This window comes from Aptenodytes patagonicus, chromosome 14, assembly GCF_965638725.1.
Source record: "Aptenodytes patagonicus chromosome 14, bAptPat1.pri.cur, whole genome shotgun sequence".
In the NCBI taxonomy this organism is placed as follows: domain Eukaryota; kingdom Metazoa; phylum Chordata; class Aves; order Sphenisciformes; family Spheniscidae; genus Aptenodytes; species Aptenodytes patagonicus.
Window position 1 is genome coordinate 15,536,227 of NC_134962.1, and position 12,921 is coordinate 15,549,147.

General features: G+C 56.0%; 2 protein-coding genes across 5 annotated transcripts in view; one reads left to right on the forward strand and one right to left on the reverse strand.

The window, feature by feature from the left end:
- Nucleotides 1-8,247, forward strand: part of CBFA2T2 (CBFA2/RUNX1 partner transcriptional co-repressor 2) — a 66,373-nt gene extending 58,126 nt beyond the window's left edge. For 2 of the 4 annotated variants that reach the window (XM_076352445.1, XM_076352447.1), the window contains exons 8-11: nt 202-397; nt 2,326-2,394; nt 2,761-2,951; nt 5,592-8,247. In XM_076352445.1, the coding sequence (XP_076208560.1) occupies nt 202-397; nt 2,326-2,394; nt 2,761-2,951; nt 5,592-5,879 (744 nt within the window). In that variant the 3' untranslated portion in view covers nt 5,880-8,247. The remainder of the gene's footprint in view (nt 1-201; nt 398-2,325; nt 2,395-2,760; nt 2,952-5,591) is intronic. The other 2 variants (XR_012996525.1, XM_076352446.1) reach the window with 2 other exon arrangements.
- Nucleotides 8,248-11,034: 2,787 nt separating this feature from the next.
- The window catches only part of NECAB3 (N-terminal EF-hand calcium binding protein 3), a 28,533-nt gene continuing 26,646 nt past the window's right edge, over nt 11,035-12,921 (reverse strand). Inside the window, exons 11-13 of the mRNA XM_076352448.1 lie at nt 12,582-12,659; nt 12,139-12,230; nt 11,035-11,220 (exon numbers count right to left, since the gene is read on the reverse strand). Coding sequence (XP_076208563.1) covers nt 11,192-11,220; nt 12,139-12,230; nt 12,582-12,659 — 199 coding nt within the window. The 3' untranslated portion in view covers nt 11,035-11,191. The remainder of the gene's footprint in view (nt 11,221-12,138; nt 12,231-12,581; nt 12,660-12,921) is intronic.

Genomic DNA, 12,921 nt, shown 5'->3' on the forward strand with positions numbered 1-12,921 from the left:
CTGCACGTGTGGGTACGGGACCCAATCTTACCTGCCTGTTTGAATACCGCGTCATCCGAAATACTGTGCTCAGAGCCTGTTCCTGTGAAATGACCTCGTGTTTCATCTTCCTGGGATGGTCCCTGTGGTACCTCCAAGGAGAAATTTGGGAGATGGCCTCATGAGCGGGCAGCAAGACTGAAAACGCGTTCCTCCCTGCAGGCACTGAACTGCATCATGGAGATGGTGGAGAAAACCCGGCGCTCAATGGCCGTGCTGCGGCGCTGTCAGGAGGCCGATCGGGAAGAGCTCAACTACTGGAAGAGGCGGTGCAGTGAGACGGCCGAGCCGCGGAAGGTGGGCAGCGAGCTCATCTCCAGGCAGCACAGCCCCAGCAGCTCCGACTCCATCGGCAGTGGTAAGCGAGGGGTGGGCGTGCTGTGCCAGGACCTTTTTAAGTAGGTGTCTAATTAAGACAAAGCTATATTAGGCATAAAGCGATGATAATATATTCAAATTATAATATAAACTAAATACTTAAGCAGTGCATAACTGTCCTCAAAGCTTTGAAGAGAGAAGAGTCATTGGACATGTGGAAGCTCCTGGGTGAGCTCCTGGAAGTAGCGTTTGCTGACGTCTGAAGGCACCTTTGGGCAGCAGCAGCAGCACCTTCTGCTGGTGCCAGGAGAAGAGCCTCTTCCTTGTCACTGAGCCATACTTGCTGACCAAACCGAGCCAAGTTCATTGAAAGCTGAGAAACCAGAGGGTGAAAAGGCAGGAGAGGTGGTTGGTTCCACCCCTCTTCCCCTTCCAGTCTGCCTTGCCTAAAGGATTTTAAATGTCAAGGTCCACTAATTCTAAAAATACCAAAGACTGCTGTCTGTGTAAGAGCAACTACCTGAGTTATTAGTTCTATTTTTGTATCATGAGTCAACTTAACTTTAATAAAGCTGACTGTTTTTCCCCTCCAGTATGCTGGGGGTTTGACCCTATACAAAAAACAAGTCTAAAATGCTGATTTTATGCATTTGGATGTAATTCTAATTTCCATCCAAACAAATATGCTGCAAATCAAATGCTGGGAAAAAAAAAAAACAAACTGATCATTTGATAATAAAAAATTGATATTTTCTAACAATAAGAATAAATGTCAAACTAAAAATCTCAATTTGATATATATTCAACTTGTTTGTATATAAAATAAAGAGTGAATCCTCCTGCATGTTAAAAAGAACCATCCAAATCAGAGCCCAGCCCAGATTTAGCTGCAATTGAACAAGTTTTGATAGTTCCCAGACAGCAAGAACAAGTATTTCCTGGGATAACAATAACAAGTACACAAGCAGAAGGAACTAAAATAGAAGATACTAACCCGAGTTTCTCGGAAACCAAGCGCCCGTGGCTCCAGCCGTAACTGCAGAGCAGCGTGCGGCGAGCCTGCGGGGTGGCTGGGCGTGCGTGACGACCTAATGAGCACAGCCAGCTTTCAGCCCTTCTATATTTAAGTATATTGTGACTAATGTACTTACAGCCCCCTGTTAAAGGTGATATAATTTATTTTTTTTTATAAATTGGGAACGTTGTTGATGCTTTCTCCCCTCGTGGGACCTAGGGCTAACTTTCAAGCTCCATTGCTGTTGTGAGAAGGTGCGGTTAAACATCAAGAAGCATCCCCAGGTGTGCCGCCTTCCTGGAGCGCTTTGGTTCTCCCACCAGCCTTTCACATGAACCAGTTTTTGTTTTGACCCTTCAGACAGTCACTCTGAAGCCTTAAAAAGAGGGATGCAGGTGGAACTCAGGGCGAGGCTTCTGAAAAGCTTCCCTGGGTGACTGCAGCCTGTGTTCAGGTCCTCGCGTGACCGTCCCCATCTGTTACGTAGGCTCTTCGCAGGCTTATGGGTGCTGGGGAATGTGTATATACACCTCTCGCCGTAAGATGTCTTGCAGGACAGTTTGTCCGTCAGTTCAAGCCTTTGAATTGCCCCTGGGAGTGGGAAGCGCTGCCTTTAATGTAAACTGCTGGTCGTATGGATTGATGCTCAAAGCCGCTGGACAGTGCAGATGTTTGATGGCGTATATTTATAAACATTGCCTGTTGTTATACAGTACCAGGAGAGGGAAATGGGTTATAGAGTGTCATAAATTATGCAAGGCACTAATTAAATGTTATAATTTATCATCTGAGTGTTTGATGAATGGCTTTAACTGTAGGAATCCTCCGCTTTGAGTTTTAGCTGGTTAATGCTACCCTGCCCCACGATGTAGCGAGGTACGGCTGGGCACTTAAGCAGCAGTTGGGTGAGACCAAGCTTTGCCAACCTTTCCCTGTGTCCCTTATTCCAACAGATTCATTGCGGGAGTTCAGCAGCAGGTCAGGAACGGGCTACGTCACTGAAGAGATATGGAAAAAAGCTGGTAAGTGTTTGCTAGTAACCTCGGCGAGGGATTCTGCCGGATCGGTTGAGGTAAACACAGATGCTGCAGGTTTGCTCTGCAGAAGCAGGAAAAGCCCAGCTGCAGGAACGCCCCAGGATGTGCACATCTGGCTGCCAGTGCCCCCAGCCTGGGTTTTCCAAAGGACTCTGCTCCTTCTGTACGATGCCAGTGGGGATCCCGTGGGGCTGAGCCTGGCCTCGCCGCCCCCAGGAGTGGTCGTGATGCTGGTGCTGACCGTGACCCGCAGGTGTCCCAGCCGCAGGGAACACGCCGCTGCATCTCGACGTCCCTCGGAGGCTTACCCCGCTCCTCGGGCGGGTGGGTGAAGCTGCTTTTTTCTTCCAGAAGAAGCCGTGAATGAGGTGAAGCGCCAGGCCATGTCGGAGGTGCAGAAAGCGGTGGCGGAGGCCGAGCAGAAGGCGTTTGAGATGATTGCCTCCGAGAGGGCTCGGATGGAACAGACCATCGCGGACGCCAAGCGCCAGGCCACTGAGGATGCTTTCTTAGTGATAAATGAACAGGAGGAGTCTACGGAGGTAAGGTGCCAGGGGACATCCGAGGAAGGGGCTTTCAAAGACTCACAAAGTCTCCAGATCCGGCCCGGCAGTGACTCAGAACCTGCAAGTCCCCCATCCCTTTTCCGTTTAGAAGTCTCTCTCCGATCAGTAACTAAAGGGATGCACTGATACCATAAAAAAGACTTTTTGCTTTCAATTTTGCTGGCAGGGGAATCAGCCTAAACGGTGTCTGCGGCACCCGCGTGTGCGCAACAGCCACGTGAAGGCACCACTGGGCACCGTGAGCTGGACCCAGTGTAAGGACCAGGGATTTCTTGGGATTGAGGGAGGTGTGGGAGCAAAGGGAAAGGGATGCCGGTGGATGCAGCTCTCCGTTTAGCTCAGAAATCCGCTGTTGTGGGGTACCTGATCTGTGCAGAAAAGGAATTGCTGTTTGTGGGCTTTAAAATAGCGGAGAGTAGTAACTAGGCTGCAGGTGAAGCTACATGTACCTGATGGTCTATAGCACACCCTGTGTCGGTGCAGACCAGCCTGGTACATATATATTGTCTTGGATGTTGTTGTTTCACTGGCTCCCGAAACACGGGCCTGGGCAGCGTGTGGTCACCTCATCTCCAGAAACAGGCTCCCCGCGTCTCTTGCCACACCGCTCCCATACGTATGGGGATAGGTGGGAAGCGTCTGTGCGGGGCGGCTGTCCCTGCGTTACGGAAAGCCTCATAACACCCTCATGAGACATTTGCACGTTGGAAAAGAAGGGATGACTCTTAGTTTGTCGTAGCCAGCAACACCTGCTGAATGGGTGTCTCTTAGAGAATTTCGTTCTACTCCTCAATCAATAATTACCTTCACTGTTGCTTAACTGGAAGCTCACTTCGTTAAGCTTTGGAGATTTCAGCTGGACTGGGCAAGGAGAATTGCATGGCTAATTCCTGCGCCGCCACGTCCCATCCACGTGTGGTTTGCTTCGTGTTGTAATTTCTCTGCACGAATGCAAGAGCAGAGGCTTTGTTTCTGCCGAGAAAAAATCTGATGGGAACATGGAGTTAATGTCCACTGGGACTGTGCGGGCAGCAAGTCCATTTCCCTCCTCCTGAGGGGTTTCTGTCCACCCTGCTGACCGCGGCTCGGGAAGGTCTGGTGCCGGGGTCCCCGTGCACGGCAGGAACCATGTAAATATTAGGTGGTTTTACGGAGAAGTATGTCTATACTATTTCCTGATTAAATCGCTGAAGGATGAACGCACCAGTCAGTAAACACATGATGGGAGTGGGTGGAACTGCTCAGGAAGCCATGGAAGAGATGAGACAAGTAATGATTTCTCCATGGGGGAATACCAGAGGAGTGTCGTCCTCCTCCGGCCGTCCCGGGGAGCAGCGCGGGACCTCGGGAGCAGCCGAGCATCCCCCCGCCAGCACGAGCCCCATCTCCCCAGCACCCAGAGCTCTTCCTTAAAGGCCATGTTGAAAAGCTGTCATGTATTCTGGCACACCGTGTAACCTTTGAAATACGGTTTAAAAACACCACTTGAAGTGTAAACAGCTGTAAAGCAGTGACCCAGTTTTCCAAGAGTTACCGCAGGCTTCGGTGGGGTTTTTTTTTGTTTGATGGCGAGTCCTGCTTCTCTTGGGAGACCGAGGAGCCTCAGGGACACACTGGCTCTGGAGCAGCTCGCTCCCGACCAGCTTGCTTTGGCACTTCGCTGCTAGCCCGTAAATCATCGCTGGGAGCCGGTGGCTCCGGTGCAGACCCTGGGAGCAGGGAATCTCACCGCCCTTCTCAGCAACAGGGCTGTCCAATTCAGGTCAGCATCTCCCACCACCCTGCTTTCCTGCTTTGACAGCTTTTTGCTCGCAGTTGCAGAAGCAGTGGCCAGCGAAAGGTGCCCTGTTAGGCAGGATTAGAGGCAGGCGGGCTCCGGCAGAGGCTGCTTTTCCGCAGCTGAACTTGCCCTCCCCAGTATGCGATTGCTAACGCGCGAGTCCAGCTGCAGGGAAGCTAATCCGCCTGCTCCCCTCCTCGGAGCAGCTGCAGCCGCAGCTCCCGGCGCTGGCCCCTTGCCCCCACACTCATAAGGAAGCGGTGGCACGCCGTAAGCCCACCAGCTGACGCCTCTCCCAGCGGCCAGAGGGGCTTTGCTCCACTTCCAGATTGAAGCTCGGGCTCTGGCAGTGCTTCCACCTGGCTGGGAGGCTTTCAAATGAGCTTTTTCTTTTCCAAATTAGCCTGCTCCGACCTCTTGTGCAGCTAGGCAGGGTACAAAGCAAATGGTGCCTGTGCAGCACGCTGTAATCCCTGCAGAGAGCACTTGGCTGGGAGTGATACCAAAATAGAGCTGCTTAAAACAGGAAGTAAAAAGACCAAATAGCAGCATCTGCAGCGTGTTTTTTAGTCCTTGCCTGCTGTTTCCTCTATGCATTTGGGTGGATCTAGGGGAGAGGATGTGACCGGTGCAGTCTGGCAGGCGGTTTTGGGCAGAGCAGAGGAGTAGGGGTTAGTACCCTTGGCAAAGGGCTGTGAAATAGCAGGAATTATTAATATTACTAAATCTAGGCCAGAGGGGGATGAACAGTCCCCTCCAGAGCTGTTGAGTCAGCACCATCCTGCAGCTCTTGGAAGCTAAACCCGTTTTAAAGTGTGGCGTCTTTGGTCTTGCAGAGTTGCTGGAACTGCGGTCGCAAAGCCAGCGAGACGTGCAGCGGCTGCAACATCGCCCGGTACTGCGGCTCCTTCTGCCAGCACAAGGACTGGGAGAGGCACCACCGAATCTGCGGCCAAGGCCTGCACGGCCAGAGCAAGCCGCTGGCTCTGCCCACGGGCCGATCAGCAGCCGCCGCCAAGAGCCTTGATGGCGTGCCCAGCCCGGCCCTCGAGAAGACTTCGGCGACCACCTCCCGATCCTCCACCCCAGCATCCGTGACAGCAATAGACACGAACGGGCTCTAAAGGGGAAGTTTTGGTTCGGCCCATTTGATTAGCTTCTCTGGGTTTTTTTTTTTAAGCCGAGAAAACCCCACAGCAACTTGTATCACTTGACACATTTGACACATCGCGTCACCTCCTCGGAGCGCTGACGCTCGGGCTTTGCCATCTCATTCTGCCTTTTTTCTTTTGTGGCTCGTGAAGAACTGTGGCCGGCCTTGCCCGTGGTGCCTCCGTGCCCCTCTCTCTGCAGGGGGGTACCAGAGCATCATTCGGGACCTGGAGGAGGCCGGGCACTCGCTCGGGGGGACCTGGACTCGGTGGAGAGCACTGCCGGCGCACACGAGAGATGCTGAGCCCCGTCCTCACGGGTCAAACGTGCTCAAGCTCCTTTCCTGAGGTGTCTGAGCCACCGCCTCCTTCAGCTACCTTTCTTCCATAATATGCATCTATTTTTTTTCCTTGCTCCCAGACAGTGGTGTCTCAGATGGCCGTGCTGGCCAGTTGTTGCTGTGAACAGACCGGAGCCGATTTCCCAGCAGGAGCATCTCGTCCTCTAGTGCAATGGCAAAAGCCGAGCCCTCTTCTCTTCTCCTGCCTGCAGGTTGGCAGCTGGTGACTGCAGAGAGGGAGGAGAGGATTCGTCTGCTCTAAACCAAATGTCAGTACCAGGGAAGTACGGACGGCCGCTTCTGGGTGGCCTGGTTTTAATCCCGTTCCGTGACGGGACAGCTAGTTGTGTGTTACCCCAGGTGGGACCTTTCCTGGGGGAAGGTGCAGAGCGAATCTGGATTGGTTGCGGGCGGTTATTGCCCTTTCCACCTGGGTACCGTTATTTTGCTATGCAGAAAGCGGTTTTTTTTTTTCACTGCATGGAAGTTGTTGGTTTGAGAGTTACTGCCGTTGTTTTTAACCACAGAGATCCTCACGCGATTGCGATGGGTTATTTATAGTCTGTTCTCTCCGCGTGCATTGGCCAAACTGTTAAAGTGAATGCAGGATTTGGTGTCCTACGTTGGTTCTTACGCCCCAGCCCCGGGGGGCTCCTGCGGTGCTGCTCCGACGCCGGCTGCGCTCCTCTCCCCAGAGATGCCCAGGGGTGCGCAGCCACCACCGCCTCGTCGGGCCTTCGGAGACTGTCCCACAAACGCAGGCTCAGAGAGCGAGGTCCCGCGGGGACGCCAGGGTCAGCCTGGGGAGCCCCATCGCTCGGAGAGTCCCTGCTGTGGCGTGGAAGGAGGGATTCAGGGCAGTGCAAACCCTATAATCGACACCGACCCACAGAAGGGCTGTTTCGGGGTGCAGCGGGGCTCATCTTGGATGCTTGGTGGAGGTCATCAGAGGCGCAGCCCGGGGGAGGGATGGGCACGTGCCCTCTGGGGAGCCGCACCGATTTCCCACACTGCACACAAATGGGCTCTAGAAAACCATCTATTCAGCAAAGCCGTGTTTCCGTGACTGTTTCTGTGCGATTGCTGGGCTGGAGCCCAATGAGGCGAGTAATTTCCAAATTATTTTTGATCACTTTTTCAATTGGAGGCGAATAATAGAGATGTAATGAATCGTCATTGATTTTGCAGTGCTGTAGTGGCTGCTGGCTGCCCGGGGATAAACGAGCGACCCACTGAACCAGCTTTGTCCCTTAGGGAAAGCTGTTTCGGAAGCTGCTGTCGTGGGATGGAGCGGGCGATTCCTGTGTCTGCAAGGTTTTATTATGCAAAAAAAGCCACCAAGTCGCCTGGTGTTCAACACGGCTCTCGAGTGGCAGTTGGGACTGTCTCCCGTGTCCCCCAGGAGACGGCACCGGGGCTCCGGGCTGCGGCAGAGCCATTTGCACGGACACGGCTCCTGGGAGCCGAGCACGACGGTGCTGTGCCGCTGGGCTGGTGCAGCCCTGAATCGGGGCGGCGCTCGAGCCACCCTGACCTGCAGCGGTGGCGAGGCCACAGCGGCCCGGGGAAGGCGTCACCTAGCCCGGAGGTTTTTACCCCAGGAGAGACGGAGGCAGCGGGGTCAGCCCCAAACTGCAGCAGCCCCGTGCTGCCCTGCGTGCTGCGCCCGTCGCAAAGGCCCTGGGAAGCAGCTCTGTCCGTGCCGCCCCGGCAGAGCTTAAAAACTTTCGCTGTGCCCAGGTCTGCAGCACGGAGGAGGATGCCGTGTGGAGCGGGGAGGAGCAGCAAACGCTTTGGGCTGGCGAGAGCACCTGGGCGGGGGGTTGCCCTTGCACCCCCGCTCCTCTCCCGGGAGCCGGGGGGGGGCTGAAGGGCTTTCCTGCCGTAGCAGGGCACGTGCAAAGTGGGAGCTGCCTCAGGTAAATGAAGCCCGGTCGCGACGTCCCAATCCCCACTGCAGTCCTGACCCTACACCGTGGGTCAGCGGCGGGTGGCCGACTGCTGCGGAGAGGAGAGCAGGGCAGGGCTGGAAGAAATTGCTTGTAAATAGATTGTCTTCCATAATTCTCATGCAACTTTGATGGCCATGTACTAAAATTAAATGAATTTTTTTTTCTTGTACACTTTACAAAAGTAAATGAATGAAATACTAACAGTCGTGATTAGAACGATTGCTCCTTTTTTTTTTATTTTTTATTTTTAACATGGAATGATAAATGTGAAATTCGGACATGGGAAGACAGTGGGTTGAGGTTTCTATTTTTTTTGACATTTAATTCTGTAATAGAAATTTGTTACTTCATTCCTGTGCATAACTTATTTAATGTACTGTATAAAGGAACCCAAACTGTTACAGATGTGTTTAGTTTGTTCTACGCAAAAGTAGTCAATAAAAAGACTATATTCATCGTACAGCTCCCCCTTCCTCTCTCAGAAGGAGCAGAGGTTTGCTGCAGTGCTCCGGCTGCTGGCGGGGTTCCGGTGGGAGCGCTGCCACGCCGTGGCCTTCGCCAGGGGAGCAGCGGGGGACGAAAACTGCCTCCCCCGTGGTGATGCTGCTGCAGGTCCAGGGGGGAGCAAGCGCAGGCAGAGCTGGCATTCACCCCCGTACTCGGAAATTTTGGATTTCTTTGGGTTCGTGTTTAAATATGTTCTTTTTCTGAGCTTTGGTTTTGTTGGGGTTTTTTTAATTTGAGCACAGAACAGCCTGTAAGGTGCTGTTGCGGCTGGCGGGCAGCGCCAGCCCTGTGTCCCCCCCAGCCACCTGAGGATGCCCACTGCGCACACCTTTGCCTAATCTGAGGGTTTCAGGCTCCAGGCGGCTGCAAACACTAATCCAGTGGTTAGGAAATCCAAAACTGGGGGCCAAACCCCACACCAGTCCAGGGAGGCTGCTGGCGTCCCCTGCAGCTAGCCGAGCCGGCAGCTCGGGAATCCCAAAGCCAGTGCCCGCTGCAGCTCTGCCATCTGTGGCTGTCCTGGGTGCCCCTCTCTAACCCCCCCCCCCCCCCAGCTCGTCCCTTACCGATGGCCCACGGCGCAGCGCTGGCCCCAGCGCTTCCCCGGTCCCCTCCTATGTGGTTCCCGCAGGGGGGAACGCAGCCCGCGGCCCGGCAGAGCCGGGGCCTCACAGCTGCCTGAGCAGTGGGCTGGAGCCGCCTCCACCACCCCGTGATCACGGCAAATTATGGCTTTGGCCAGGGAAATTAGCAGTTATCAATAATTAGATACGTAATTGGGCACAGGGAGGATGGGTCCCGCATGGGAACTGGGTCAGGCTGTGTGCTCACCCCGTCCCCAGGAGGGGGGGGGGGGCAGTTGCCGTTTGGTTGCCGAACCTGCCGTGGGATGGGGTTCGACGGCGCCCATCTGAGCTGGCAGCAGCAGCTGCGATTTCCCCCCCTCCTCCTCTAACGAGGAGTTTTCCTGATTGCCACCTCTGCAGATCGCTCCCAGCATCAGCCAGGTCACCCGCCCTCCGCCCCAAACACAGGGAGCCCCTGGGAAGCTCCTGCTGGGGCAAGGCAAGAGCCCCAAACCCACCCCTCCTCCCCCCGCCCCGTGGCCCCACGGTACCAGGACAGGGGGTGACACCGTGCCAGACATGCCCAGCACACCTTGTATGCGGTGTCCCCGGGATGGAGCTGTACCCACTGCCCCTTCGGCCGCAGATTAACTGCATTTTAATTCCTGCACCCAGGGATTGGGGAAGAAACAGTCAAATTAATGTTTCGGGGGGGTGCCGTTGGGGAGCAGCAGCCACGGAGAGTGGGAAAAGGTGTGGGGGGGCAGGTACCAATGCAAGCGAGGGTTGGGGGTGCGGGCACCCGCGGTGAGCCAGGTGACCCACGGCGGGTGTCGGGGACAGGCAGTGGTGCAAGGATGGCGGTATTTCCCATGCCAGGAGGCATGTGCCTGCGGGCATTCGCTCGCCCTCGGTACCACTCGCTCCATGCTGTTCACGACAGCGCATTTTACACCGGCTCAGCGGAGGATCTGCGTCTCAGCACCAACAAAGAAACCCCGAGCGTGCAGCCCACGGACCAGCTGGGCTTTGCTCCGCTCCGGCCAAGGGGGCTTCCCCGCTCATCTCGCGTCCCCCGCCACTGACCCCCGTCACCATTCGTTCAGCTACAATCTCCTGGCAGCACCGACGCTGGTGCTCGCTCTGGTTTATGTTAACTGAGCCGCAGGATGAAGCAACGGAGCTATCGGCCATGCTCGCCTTCCCCGGGAGGTGTGCAGTGGTTTACTGGGGGGACGGGCACAGCCATGGGCACAGCTGGGGGGAGCACGAGTCCAGTCTCACGGCCATTGCAATGGCTGCACAGGCTGCCGGTGTGGCCGGGGCCGGATCTGGCACGCCTTGCCAGAAATAATTAATTTTTTTTTTTTCCTATAAAACGCTATTCACAATCCACACGAGGCGGCCCGGCTCCCTGGGCAGAGCCACTGCTGGCCCAGGGTGGCTCTGGCGGGCCAGGCACGGGGATGCCACAGCTCGCCGGAGCCATGTCCCCCAGCCTGTCCCAGCACCCTGTAGATCCTCGGCCTGTCCTCAGAGCCAGGAGGAAGAGGAGCATGGGGAAGAAGAGGGGTGCAAAAGGAGCTGAGGGCTGCCGGGACGCAGCAACCAGACCAGTGCTCCCCCAGGGGCCAGGCTGCCACCCTCAAACACGGCTCCCACAGGCGCTGCTGGGAATGCCCCGCTCCCCCGCCCCGGGCATCACGGAGACTGTCTTGGGGGGGGGGGGAATAAATAAATTAACATGAAAAGAGGAAAAGGGTAAAACACTGCCAGGGACCATGGGCTGGTAGCCTCTGCCAGACTGCAGGAAGGGATGAGGGACAGGGAGGTGACAAACACGAGGGAAGGCGACGGCTGTGCTGAGGGCTCCGCATCCTTCTGTATGCCGACGGCGTCCTGAAAGCGGCTGCCCAGGGTCAGTTGTTGTTCATGATCCACCAGGAGGCTGGGGGGAGAGAGAGGGGAAGGGGTCAGGGATGTACAGTCAGTGTTAAACTGAGGAGGGGGATTAGGGGTGGCAGAGACGGGGGTCGGGCCCTGCTCGGGGGCAGCTGAGGCTTTTCTGCAGGTCCCTGGTACCTGGCTCTAAAGCAGCCACCACCCCGGGGTGGGGAGCGTGGCCACGGCACGGCCTGGAGATGGGTGATCCGCTTGAGCTGCGGTGACTTCTGCAGGGGAGCACTGGGAATGTGGTCAGCGGGACTGGCAGGTCAGGAGGAGCACCACCAGTGTGGAATTTAGTCCAAATTAATCTGTGTTTCATGTTATTCTGTACAAGACCCGAAAGTGATAGCAAACTGGGGCTTAATTTGGTCTTATCTGTCACCAAGCTCTCCCAGATCCTCACGTCTTGGTCAGATTTCTACCGGTACCGTGGGGAACGTGCGTTTTCCCTGAGCTGGTCTCTCCCCTGCCTCAGCACCACTGAGCTGTAAACCTGGAGGCAGCCACTGGGACTGACCCAGGAGGGCCAGTGCTTCGCAGAGCAGGTTCAGGGCTCAGGTGAAAAAAAAAATTAAAAAAGAAAATGAGGCATCAGGCATGTTCAAGATGGGGCTCAGCTTATCTGCTACCCGGGAAGTGCCCCCAGCTGCTTGGCTGTCTCGGCTGGAGAGCATCCCCCAGGCAGGGGAGAGGCCCCGCAGCGCTGCCCAGCACACACAACCAAACCTGCCAAGGAAACAGGTCTCACCCTGGTTTGATAAACACAGTTTAGGTCACCCCCAGGCCAATCTTCTGCTCTGGAGGGAGCCAAGGCACCTGTTCCCCGCACTGCTCCTACCCTCTGCAGAACGCCCGGAGCAGGAACGTGGGACTGTGGGGATCCCGCAGCCCCCCCAAGCCAGCCGCACGGCCCCCTCACCTGGGAAGAGCATGGTGGTCAGCAGCTCTGGGGACTCCAGCAAGCTGATGATGGCCCGCTGGAAAGTCTTGCTGCAGCTGGACTGCAAGTGGCTGTAAAATGGTGTGCAGGGTCAGGAGGGTGCAGGGCTTGTGCGTGCCTCGTGGTTGCAGGAGAGTGGCTGTGCACCGGGATCCCTGCCCACGCACAGGGGACAGGGCTGCTTTTGCACCGCCCGGAGCAGGACATCCACTCCTGCCCTGCTCCCCAAATCCTTTATCAGGGTGTTCATCCCCTTCCGCTGCAGACGGCCCCAGGGGTGCACTGGGCTGAGCAGTCAGCGGCAGGACAGGCTGCGCAAGGAGGGGGAGCAGCAGCCTCCTGGTGGAGCCACGAGAGGAATCCCCTTCAGCCCCCCCACCCAGAGCATCCAGACCCAGCCACGCACACAGAAAGTCTACAACCTTCTCCACGAAGTCACGTCCTGCCAGAACTCGTAAAGGATGAAGCAGGCCTCGTCCGTCAGCTTGCAGGCAGACACGCTGCGGGGACAGGAGCGACCCTGAGACGGGGCCTGGCAAGCTGGCACGGTGCGGCCACGTCGGTCCCGCCAGGACCGGGAACGAGCAGCACAGGTCTGCACACAAGCCTCACCATGAGGCTTCCAAAGAGCAGTTTGGATGCATCCACAATTTGTGGCTGCTGGGGCTGGCACATGGCTCCAGGGGATCCCGAACCCAAACCCTTCATGCTTCGCAGTTCCTGCAGCCAGGCAGCAGAGGAGCTTTACAGCTATTAAGCTGG